At 35.7% G+C, this 13,154-nt stretch overlaps 1 protein-coding gene across 1 annotated transcript in view; it reads right to left on the reverse strand.

Annotated features, from left to right (window-relative positions):
* LOC121412157 (ADP-sugar pyrophosphatase-like) overlaps positions 1 to 13,154 on the reverse strand; it is a 35,014-nt gene that overhangs the window by 19,739 nt on the left and 2,121 nt on the right. The window contains exon 2 of the mRNA XM_041605062.1: positions 8,206 to 8,323. Coding sequence (XP_041460996.1) covers positions 8,206 to 8,323 — 118 coding nt within the window. The remainder of the gene's footprint in view (positions 1 to 8,205; positions 8,324 to 13,154) is intronic.

Consider the following 13,154-nt stretch of genomic DNA (forward strand, 5'->3'; position numbering starts at 1 on the left):
ACATACTTGATGTAAAAATAAAGAGCAAGTTTATCAAAAACTCCAACATTTTTGTAACAAACAAATGGACTGTTAACAGACCAATAGACTAACAGAAAAGTGATCAAGAGGTCTCTGCCGAAGTTCGTTCAGGCGAGACAAATACAATTTCCCAAACTGAAGACCAAAATAGCTTTAAAAACCAAGTAGCAATCAATATCAATTATAAGCGTGACAACAATAATTTGCCAAACGGAAAACAAAAATAGATAACACTATAAAGTAGCGATCAGTATCATTAAGCTGTATCAGATTCTTTAACATACATTATGCTTTGCTCTAGTTTCATCGTTTTAGTGAAAAGTAATCACACTACATGTAAGTAGGTTAATACAGTGTATGCCGAATTATGCATCACATATATATTTTGTTTAGAAAATGTGAAGGGAAATAAAATATACACCCTTTTTTTCATATGGCACTCTAACTCAATGAAATTGTTAACATCTATCCATAGCAATGGTACTTCAGAACAAAATATAAACAAATAAATATAAGGGATCTATTAAAAAAAGAAACCCTGATTTTACAGGCCTGAATTCCAACAGAGATATTAGCAATTAGGGGTTTAAACCAAGGCCTGTCAGACTTTCTGGATGTTGTGCTTCATTCAGAATGTACACTGAGAAAGGTTCAATAATACTTGTACATGTACAAAAAAAAAATTGTCTGCATGCTATTGGCAAGGAGCACTAAATCATGTGTCGTACGGGACGCAGAAAAGGTGGCTTTTTTGGAAACCTCAAGTCTGTGAGTTGGACAGATAATTTTCATAAAAACTGAACTAAAATTGATATTCAATTACCCCAAAAGAAACACATAGAAAGAAAGCACAATAAACATTCATGAATAAATAAAGCAAATTATAATTTTCGAGAACAATGTGTCGTACGGGAAACTCAAAATGTGTTGTATGGACATCTCTAAACTGAAGCGATGCTTTCTTACTTTATGTCTCTTTGACTTATTCAATCACTTAATTTGGCTGATGATAATATGTCACAACTCTTACATTACTCGTAATTCCACAAAATATTTTTTTGTAAAGATATGCAATTTCAATTTTTTTAACTTTTCTGCATTTTATGAAACCATATGGTTTGTCTTATTTTCCAGATTTTTTAAAAACTGGAGAAAAGTAAGGAGTTTCAATACAGTTTATAAAAAAAAATAATGATCAAGGTATGTCCAAGTAGATGATTGATATGTAAATTTTTTTTCTTACATCTTATAACAATTTCACAGTAGTATGCAACAGGAAATCATCTTCCATGCTAAGGTGAATCAATTATAAAAGTTTTATTTTCATGCTCAATGAAAAAGAAATTAACCAGCTCTGACCAGTGAAAATCACCAGTTAAGCTAAAGGGATTCACAAAAGAATGACATGAAGTCAATTAAAATGGTTAGAAACACGTATTTCATGTTCTATGGAGATAAAAAATACCTATTTAGTTCACCTAATGTCGTATCAATTACTTAAAATAGGCCTACTGTTTATAGTTTCTGAATCCAAATCGAGCAATGAAATGCAGTATACTTTTGTGTGTCGTACGGGACAACTTTTAATAGGACAATTATTGAAAAATGAAGGGCAGTAAGTAGATCCTTATAGGATAAATTGGTGACCCGTGGGTCAAATAAAGAGAAACTGATATTGTAAGATTGCATCATCAAAAATAAAAGTAGAAACTTTTGCATTTTCATGTGTCATACGGGACATATTGATATTCATGATCCTATTCTGATTGCCGAAAAATTAAACGAACCTTTTGTTAATATTTTGTTAATATAGGACCCCAGTTAGCAAATTCAATTATAGAGCCCACAGTTAATTCCGATCTTACGTATTCTTTCGATTATTTGCCTCAAAATACAGTTTCATTTCACACTAGTAAATGAAAGTGAGGTGTATAGGCATATCTTGAATTTACAAAATGATAAGGCTATGGGGTGCGATTCGTTACCTAAATTGATCAAATTCGTTGCCGAATTTATCACTCAGCCCATAACACACATAATAAACTTGTCTCTTATATTCGGTGAAGTTCCTGAAAAGTGGAAAAATGCCATCGTGACTGCATTACACAAAGGAAGCTCTAATGAACTTAATAATTTCAGACCGATTTCTATTTTACCGATCTTATCAAAGATCTTAGAGAGAATAGTTTTTAACCAATTGTACAATTATTGTAATTCTAATCATCTATTGAACGCTTCCCAATCAGGGCCCCTCCATTCAACCATGACAACACTGCTTTCAATCACCAATGATTGGTTTAATGAATTTGATAACGGGAATATTGTATGTGCTGTAATGCTAGATCTGCGTAAAGCGTTTGACGCTGTGAATCACAAATTGTTAATCGATAAATTATGTCAGTATGGTATGGACAGAGTGTCAATAAACTGGTTCACAAGTTATTTAAAAGGAAGAGGGCAGGTTACTAGGGTCAGTGGCCATATACATGTATCACAAACTCGCCTAGTTTTGTTTTTTATTGTTTGAATTATACAATATTTCAATTTTTACGAATTTGATGATTAGGACCTCATTGCCTGAAGCACAAAATGTTAAACAATGGAATGCCACGTGTTCAGGGAGGAATAAAACTTCATTTCACATGACAATGACGAGAAAATAAAAATATTTCATATTTCATATAATAAAATAAAAAAGAAATAGTGAGTGAGTGATGTCATCAACTCTCTCATTTGGATGTAACTGGCTCGTTCATATCACTATTTTGTTGAAAATAAGCGAAACTTTAAAATGCCAGAACTTTCTTATTTTACATCCGATTTTGATGAAATTTTCAGTGTTATGCTTGTTGAATTTTTCTCTTTTTATTCAAATCAAGTTTTTGTTGGGGTGGACTTGTCCTTTAATGATGACGGGTGTTTGGAAGGGTGTATGGTGTGTATCTGTTTGTGTGTAAGAGTGTGCAGTGTTGTTAGAGTTTTTTTTCTCAATAATTCAAATTAACCCATTTATAATTATGTATCTGAGTAATAATTCACCCCATGATGATGTTATTTTTTCTGTATTATGCATTTATATTGAAGATATTTCTGTATATTTCCAACTTATCATTTGATTACGATTCGTTATTATTTTCATAAACTTTAATAACTTTTTGTATTATCACCTGGTAATAATTACGATTATCATGTTTTATGTATTCATTCATGTAAGTTTGAGTGCCTTTTACTTTGTATATTTTATCAATGGCACAGCCCCAACGTAAATCACACTTTGTATCTGTTTGGGTTTTTTCCCGTGTGAAAATAAAATTTATCTAAGGTCGAGTCCATCACAGGAAAATGCTGACTTTGAATAAACAGAGAAAAATCAAACTAGCATAGCGCTGAAAATTTCATCAAAATCGGATGTAAAAAAGAAAGTTATGACATTTTTTAAACTTTAGCTTATTTTTCACAAAACAGCGATATGCACAACTAGGTGAGTCAGTCGATGTCCATCACTCACTATTACTTTGTTTTTTATTGTTTGAATTATACAATATTTCATCTTTCTTTAAGATTTGACAATAAGGACCAACTTGACTGAACCATATAGAGTAAAAAATGCTAATTTTACATGTCCGGATTGTACTAAAAAACATTTTTTATAAAAAAAAAAGTTTTTTATTGTTTTAAATTATTTTTAAACGTTTTTTTTCCAAACAAGTGACGCAATTTTTCGTTAATCAAATACACTGCACAGTCTGATTCAAGCTCTTGATGTTTTAAATATGGTACAGTTTTGGAGTCAGTAAGACATGATTACAATTTTTGTTACTAAATTTCCAACAGAAAAGTTCATATTTCAACAAAAAAATTACTAATTGAAAGCAGGGTTGGCGGATTTAAATCACGTTGATTTAAATCGTGATTTAAATCACCATGATTTTTTTTTTAAATCATTGATTTGAATCACTTCCATTGAAAAATGTACAAATCATGGACAAAGTATTTGTTCAATGCAGTTTTAATTCTTCAAGTCAACTGAAAAACCTTGAATTAACTTTATATCAACAAAAGTCTTCATATCTACTTAAAACAAATTAAAATCAAATCAATAAAATCAGGTAATTCCTTAAAAACCACAGATGTATGTTGTCAATAGGTACTCATTTTTTGTAAATTACATGTATGTCGAGTTTTTCTTCTGAAATTTTACATTCTTTGCAGTTATTATTAGTCAATTTCTTTCTTAACATAAAGTTTTCACATAATCCAAAGACTTTTCAGAGAGCAGTTTGTAAAAAAAAATGTAATATATAAAAGTCAATGAGAAAAGGTTTGTTGGCAGTTTTCCAGTTTTTATCCTTCGCCTACACATGACTACTTCTGTCATGTAAAATAAAAAATGATACCTGCATGTAATCAACATATTTAACATGCCTCTTATTTGGTATTGTTACATTTATCATACATTTGATGTTTTAAATAACATAATTATAAAAATCACATTAACATAATGTAGTACAGTCATAATTTGACTGTTGAGAAAAGCTTTATCTTATAAACCCTTTTAGTCACTGCAGCCCATCTTATGTTCAATTTCTGGAAATGAATCCATATTGGATCATTTTTCCTGCCCGACATGGTGCCTTCTTTGCCACCAAGCTTTTGTGTGCATATGTGAGACAATTTCCACTGAGTGCCTGGGGATTTTTCCTCTTGGATTTTTTTAAATATTTGAATGAAGAATCCCAGAGGGGAATTTTCTCTACTCACTGGGAATTCCCTATGGAATATTCCTTCATAGGCCTATGTATGATAGAATTAAGTTCCGATACATGATTTCTCAAATTTATTTTTAATTGTCCATTTTAACTGGATTTTAATTACAAAATATGTGGTTAAGAACAATATTAGGGGTGAAATGTATAACATCAATAATGATGTCATTGTAAGAATAAGGGGGGGGATAATTACCCTTTTTTCGGAGGAACTTTTAAAAAATCAAAAAAGTAAAAAAAATCTGATTTAAATTTTAAAAATCTGATTTTTTTAATTAAAAAAAAAAATCAAAAAATCGCCAACCCTGATTGAAAGAAACAAGTGGAGTGCCTCTGGCAGTCTCACCTGCATCACGCGATTAATATAGTAGCAGTGCTAACTTTGAAAACTACTGTAACATAATTATTCACAAAAAACACCATTTTCAATAATGATACAATACTATGTTCAATGACAATTAATGACATTTGACATTGATCATGCGACCTAAGACTTGTCGGTGATACTTTATCCACTATATCCACATTTTATAAACTATATCTATGAACTTTGAAAGTTATGACAGCAATCTAATAAAAATGGCCAAAGTGCAATAACCTTAAATGACCTCTGACATTGGTCATGTGACCCGAAACTCGCATGAGATGTTTAGTGATACTTGATTACTCTTATGTCCAAGTTTTATCAACTAGATCCTTACAAATTCAAAGTTATGATGGTAACTCAACAGATACCCCCAACTTGGCCAAAGTTTATTGGATGTATTTTAAGGATGTTGATTAACCGCATGTCCAAATTTCATAAAGTAGGTCCATATATTTTTCTAAGTTATGATGACATTTCAAAACAGAGAGCAAGACCTCTGCAAGACTGCTGTATTAAAGACCATGAAACTTGCTTGAACTTTCAAGGGTCTTTCAACGAACTTTCAAAGATCTCTGAGGTCTTTCACGATTCCTGATGGATCTTTCAATGGTCTTCATGGTCCTAGTGAGTACCAAAACTTTTTGAAATGGTTCATAACAGTCTTTCAGTTGTCTTACAGGAAAATTGTCTTTTGATGATCTTTCGGCAGTCTTTCAGTGGTCTTTCAATGAACTTTCAAAGTTCTTATTAGTTTTTCCATGATCTTTCGGCAGTCTCTCAAGATTTTTGCGGAGATTACTGTTAGACTCATGAGAGATCATTGAAAGACCAGGCAAAGTCCATGGAAAGAATTCTGAAAGATCACTTGTTGCATAAAAGATCTCTGAAAGACCACTGAAAGATCTCTATAGCCTAGGACAAGTCTAATATCCATCAGTCTTTCAGAGTTCTTTGAGGGGTCCTTCTGAGCCATTCCACAGAGATGACAAATTTCAGTGATATTGGAGACTGCTGTAAGACCTTGCCAATTTTGGGTCTTTGAAAGGTCCTTCAAAGGTCTCCCCTCTGTGGAATGGGGGCTTAAGGCCCCCATTAACCATAGGTTAAGATTTTGATGTTGATTCCCCCAACATGGTCCAAGTTCATTGACCCTAAATGACCTTTGACCTTGGTCATGTGAACTGAAACTCAGGCAGGATGTTCAGTAATACTTGATTAACCTTATGGCCAAGTTTTATGAACGAGGTCCATTTGCGATTATGCAGTCATTTAATAAACTTAACTTTCGGTTAAGATTTGGTGTTGACGCCGCTGCCACCGTCTGAATAGCAGCACCTATAGTCTCACTCTGCTATGCAGGTGAGACAAAAAAATGAGAGCAAATTGAACAAAAACTTGAAACAAGTGGAATGCCTCTGGCCGTCTCACCTGCATCACGCGTTTCAATATAGCAGCAGTGCTGACTTTGAAAACTACTCTAACTCACACAAGATGTTCAGTGATACATGGTTACTCTTATGTCCACTTTTTATGAACGAGACCAATAAACTTACAGAGATATGATGGTTATTCAACAAAAAAACCCAACATGACCAAAGTTCATTGACCTTACATGACCTTTGACCTTGATCATGTGACTTGAAACTCGCACAGGAAGTTCAGTGATACTTGATTACTCTTATGTCCAAGATTCATGAATCAGATCCATAAACTTTCAAAGTTATGATGGTAATTCAACAGATACACCCAATTCGGCCAAAGTTCATTGACCTTTGACCTTGGTCATGTGACCTGAAATGCGCACAGGATGTTCAGTGATACTTGATTACTCTAATGTCCAAGATTCATGAATCAGATCCATAAACTTTCAAAGTTATGATGGTAATTCAACAGATACCCCCAATTCGGCCAAAGTTCATTGACCCTAAATGACCTTAATCATGAGAGCTGAAACTTGCACAAAACGTTCAGTGATGCTTGATTACTATTATGTCCATGTTTCATGAATCAGATCCATAAACTGTCAAAGTTATGATGGGAATTCAACAGATACCCCCAATTCGGCCAGAGTTCATTGACCCTTAATGACCTTTGAAATTGGTCATGTGACATAAAACTAACGCAGGATGTTCAGTGATGATTGATTAACCTTATGTCCAAGTTTCATGAACTAGGTCCATATATTTTCTAAGTTATGACATTTCAAAAACTTAACCTCAGGTTAAGATTTCAAAGTTGATTCCTCCAACATGGTCTAAGTTCATTGACCCTAAATGACCTTTGACCTTGGTCATGTGACATGAAACTCATACAGGATGTTCAGTAATACTTGATTAACCTTATGGCCAAGTTTCATGAACTAGGTCCATATACTTTCTAAGTTATGATGTTATTTAAAAAACTTAACCTCAGGTTAAGAATTTGATGTTGACGCCGCCGCCGGAAAAGCGGCGCCTATAGTCTCACTCTGCTATGCAGGTGAGACAAAAAGGATGGACTTGGCCTTTGACCCCTAGGTGACCTTTGACCACAATATCCTCACCCATACACATGTGGTATTATCCAAGGATCATATGTACCAAGTGTGATCATAATTAATGAAGAAATAAAGAAATATCATCAAGTCGAACAAAACTTGACTTATTGATCCTTTGATGACCTTTGACTCCCATCTTCATCACCGGCACATACAGTATTAGCCAAGGATCATTTGTGCCAAGTTTGAACGCAATTGATGAAGAAATAAAGGAATAAGCTCAAGTTGAACAAAAACTCACCAAAGTTTCAAAGGGTAGGCAGCTCTGGGGAACTTTCATTTCAGCTACGCGTACCATTGTGTATACATTCATAGTATCTTACCCATTCTTAAGTCAATGAAATATTCTTATTTGTTTGAGTCATCATTAGTTACATCCGATTTCAATAAGCATAATTTTGTTTTGAATAAAAAATTTTGTATCCCAGGTAGAACGATGGATGTGAATTAATTGGCCTTCTTAATAGACTAAATAGTGCATAACCCCAGAAAATATAAAATTTGATAAGTTATACCTCTTGTTTGAGAAATACACTCTTGGATGGTGATGCATTCTGGTCTGTTGACATTCTTGCAGTAAATATTTTTCCTGTTGTAGTGGTTTGCTCAGATGATAGACCAAAATATGCTCTCCTGCAAAGATACAAATCTCAATTAAATTATTTTTATTCTTATCAACTCTTAATTTTTTTGTTGGTATACATATAGATAAATACTGCACATATAGATAAATACTGCACTGCAACAAATCATCAAAATTCTGACTTGATTCAATTTGGAATTCTTTGACATTTTCTTTCTGAAATAGGTTTTAATTCATATTCTAGGCCAGGAATATTGGTTTTAACATTGAAATTTATGCTAACAGGATAGGACCAGGAATATGTCTAGAATTATTAACTTAATTAAAAAATCCTAAGAAACCCTCCTTGAGTATTATCCACAATCCAAGATAGCATCCAAAATGGCTGACAAAGCCTAAAATTGCACAAACTTATCTTAATTAGTGTTTAATTTTGTTTCAATGGTTTTAAGGGTCAAGTAGGACATTGGAACAAGAAACAATGAGAGTCAGTGGTCAAGTGTGTCTAAAAATCCAATATGGCTTCCAAAATTGGAGTCTAAATGGGCCATTCAAGTCAGACCGCAGGTCCCTATGCTAATGAGCAAATATCCCAGATTCATCTAAATCCTCTCATGGCTGAATCCTCATGAATCTTGAGACTTTCTGTCTCTAGGAATTAACCTACTTTATCCTCAAGTCAAATTAAATATCATTGCACAAATGGACAGAGTAACTGTTTCTCTTTCATATTAGTAATTTATTTTGTATAAAATATTTGGATAAATATAAATAAGTGAATTTCAGGCCTGGAAATGTGCCACGAAAGTGAATTTTCTTCCTGTTTTCTTGTGCAAATTGTTCTAAGTCAGAAAGATATCTACATGTATCACCACAAAGCTGAATTTCTGTACTTTCTCACAACTCTTTGATTGCGGCACCTTTTATTCGGATCAAGATAACACTTTTCCCACCAAGTTACAAGACAAGATTTTTCAACTTTTGGAGTGGCATGAAATCCAGAGTTCTGATTGGCTGGATAAGGCTACAAAACAATAAGCACGGGTGATTGATGAGATTACCCCATAAAGAAAACTGTTGGAATTTGAGTTGGTGTGTGGTCTCTTTGACCAATCAGAGTACAGTATTCTTGTTTTCAAGCTGCTTAATGTACTTGGCCAATGAATATTGTGATCTTTACCCAATCAACCCAGTTCTTATATTGAAACCTACACCATTTTAAAGCAAACATATTCAGCTTTATCATGATCTAAAAATTATTTGGGCTCAAACAAAAATAAAGGGTTAACATAACAACTTTTGTTAGGTAAAATAATAATATTATAGCATATCTTAGATCAAAAGTTTCACCTACATTACAAAATCTTTGAATAAATTAAAACACACGACCTTAAAGAATGATTCTTATTCTTTACAATATGAAAATCATGAAATTTAAAGTATATTTAGAGCAGCCAATGACCAAATAAAAAGAGGTGTTTTGGTCCACATCAAGCTCATTAAATATGCAAATCATCTCTAATCATGAATATCATCTTGGATGAAAGAAGCCACTTTTCGGGGACCTGCCTAGTGACTGATTCTTGTCATCATCATCATCTGTGAAAGTACAGTCCAACAGGTTGGTGTATCGTCCCGCTTGTAGAATTGTGCAGAAGTATGTAGTGCTGTGGAAAATCTATTCCACGTGAGGTTAAATAGTCAGCGGAGTTGACTTTCTGCACCTATGCCTTGAAGCTGACTACTGAAGTGCAGTTAACTGTAATGGTAGGTAGAATATTCCAGTCTAATGGCATCAAGAATAAAAGTTTTGGGATAAGAAGTAATGCGACCATGTGGGACTTGTAACCTCATCCGATGACCACGAAGCGAGGTAGAAGTAGCGGCCTTGTTGAAGTACAGTACCGTTACTACATCAACACTCGAGTTTACCATTAAGCGATAAACCATCACCACCTTGAACTGGGCTCTTCTTTTCAAGGGTGGACCACTGTAGCTGTTGTAGCATATCGTCATTGCACCATCTCCAGCTTCCAGGAGTTGTCCTTGGTGAAGGGGTCCCAGACTTCACATCCATTTTCCAGGACAGGTCTGAAGTACCTAGACACTTCTTGGGCATGAGGGCAGGTTAATACGTTGCAAAAGGCATGTGGAGAGTCATCCTTCTTGTAGACCGATAAATGGGTCTATTTCTGTCAGGGATATGCTTGGCTGAGACTTCGTCAGGCTCCATGTCATCCCCTCTGTCAATAGACCATTGGGCTCATCATGGTGGAGCAAACATCCACCGCTTAACTGCAGCGTCTATGGAGAAAGGATGCGCTTTTGCACCCTTAATTACTCCTAAATTTTGCTTTTTGACAGGGTAAAAGGGAAGAAATAAGATAAATTTATATTCAATACATTCAGCTTACCACCTTTCCTGAAAAATACCAAATTTGATGACAAAACAGATCAGGATCAGTTCTTCTTCAATTGCAGTCATCAACACAGCTACAGCTGAGCGTACGTATGCTCAGCTGTAGCTGGCGGCGATCGAAAAAGAACCTGGCTGATCCTGATCTGTTTGCAAGGAGCCTAGCACTCGTCCGTGTAATATTAGGCAGACATGGATACTTTCCAAAATGGTGTAGAAAGGGTTCGTAATAGCACTCCAAATAAAAGGGGAAAAAATAAATTATGCACCTATATTCTACCTCGATTATAATGGATGATCTATCGTGCACAGAATCTCGACATCGAGGCACAAACTGGACCCTCAAAAAAAGGAAAAGTTCGACCTCTAATAGAGACTCTATGTCGCATTCGTTCTATGTATCGATCGGTCACTTTCGTTTTCAATTTTGAAGGAGAATGAACGAGACAGAACTTTTCCTTTTGTTTTGAGGGTCCAGTTTTTGCCTCGATGACATGATTCTGTGTCACGATAGACCTTCATCCATATAGGTACCCTGTAAGTGCATAATTTATTTTTCCCCTTTCAATTGGGTGCTATTGTGACCACATTCTACCCCAATACCCTCTGCCTAATATTACACGGACAAGTCCTGGGCTCTGGCCGGAGCTCCCTATATCCTACCGCTAGACCAAAAGCTTCGGTCTCTGTTATGTTGTTCCGCTGAACTCCATTGGCTCCACTCACCAAAATACAGAGACCAAAGTTCTAGCTCGATCTGTACCGGGGACTCAAACTTTGTCAAACTTTGCCAAAGGCCATGTTTCAAGTTCGGATAAAACAGGGAAGTGAAGTTGCACGACAGTCTAAGTAAGTCACTGTTTTTTTCCCCCTTTTAAGGGTTATTTTTCCCCGTTTCGGTGCATTTCAGGCCAAAACGGAATAATAATCTATATTTTGTTAGTTCTTTTTATATATTTGCCTCGATTTCAGGATGCAGCAGCGGCCAAGAGAGGCAATATGGTACTAGGGATGATCAAACGCAACTTTACACATAAAAACAGGAGCCTACCTCTCCTAATTTTTTCAAAATTCATAACAAAATGGCCGATCGAGACTGGGGTAGGAGAGGTATCGCGACAGAACTTTTCATTTTTTGAGGTTCCAGTCTGTGCCTCGATGTCAGGATGCAGCAGCGGCCAAGAGAGGCAATATGGTACTAGGGATGATCAAGCGCAACTTTACACATAAAAACAGACAAGTGATCATGAAACTGTACAAATCTCTGGTATGACCACATTTGGACTATGCAATGCAGACCTGGAACCCCTACCTAGCAAAGGACAAAAAAATACTGGAGAAGGTCCAAGCAAGAGCTACAAAAATGATCCCAGATATCCATGATCTACCCTATGAAGACAGGCTCGCCAGACTAAACCTTACTACGTTAGAAAGAAGGAGAGAAAGGGGAGACCTCATTCAAACATACCGTATTATTACACAAATAGACAAATCAAACCCGGACAATTATTTCAAGAGAGTAGAATGTGCCAGAACAAGAGGACACTCTCTTAAATTTGCTAAGCAACGATCTAGACTGGATATAAGGAAGCACTTCTTTAGCCAAAGGGTTGTCGATCAATGGAATAAACTCCCCCAGTCCACAATTGAGGCACCAACACTCCTGCAATTTAAGACACAATTATCAAAATTGGGTTTTTAAATGGGCTCTAAGAGCCTCCTTAACCCTGCCACACTCATCTGTACACCCTCGTCGTGAAGACAGTGAGATCATGTGGCCATCAAGGTAACTTCAAGGTAACTTCATCCATTTAATTGTGGTAAGTGCATAATGTATGTTTTCACATATTTCTTAGTAAGATATTGAGACCCCAATCTACCCCACTCCCGTGTCTATGTCTAAATGCATGGTGGACCTTTGGGGCGGTATTCTGAGGTCATTTTATCTTTAAAATATTTTATTTTATCTCTTAAAATGAAATTCATTTTGGAGGCCCCCCCTGGCACCCTACAGTGCCGCCCATGATAATTCTCACCGGCCGCGGGGAAACAACCCCCACGACCACATTATTTTCCATGATATTACAGTGTGGGGGGCCTCAATAACGAGTATACTAATAATGTAGCCGTCATCCGAGCCCCACACATGTGCGAATGCTGGAACAAGCCATTGGACAGGGCCTGTTTCGCGACTATCTTAGGATGCAAGCTTAATATATACTCGTGATTTAGGCCCCGCTACTCTACTATGTTGGAGTGTCTGAAGTGCAGTAGTGCGGGGCCTACCGTATATAACGGTTATAGTACTAATACTATAGTATACTCGTGAAGCAGGCCCCGTGAACGGGCATTCTATGCCATTCAACACAGCAGCGGGGCCTATATCACGAGAAGCCTGAAATGAATTTAGCAACATAGATATTGAGGTATGATCGATTACAATTTTTTCTTGAGCGGGGCCTCTG

This window comes from Lytechinus variegatus, chromosome 3, assembly GCF_018143015.1.
Source record: "Lytechinus variegatus isolate NC3 chromosome 3, Lvar_3.0, whole genome shotgun sequence".
Classification (NCBI taxonomy): domain Eukaryota; kingdom Metazoa; phylum Echinodermata; class Echinoidea; order Temnopleuroida; family Toxopneustidae; genus Lytechinus; species Lytechinus variegatus.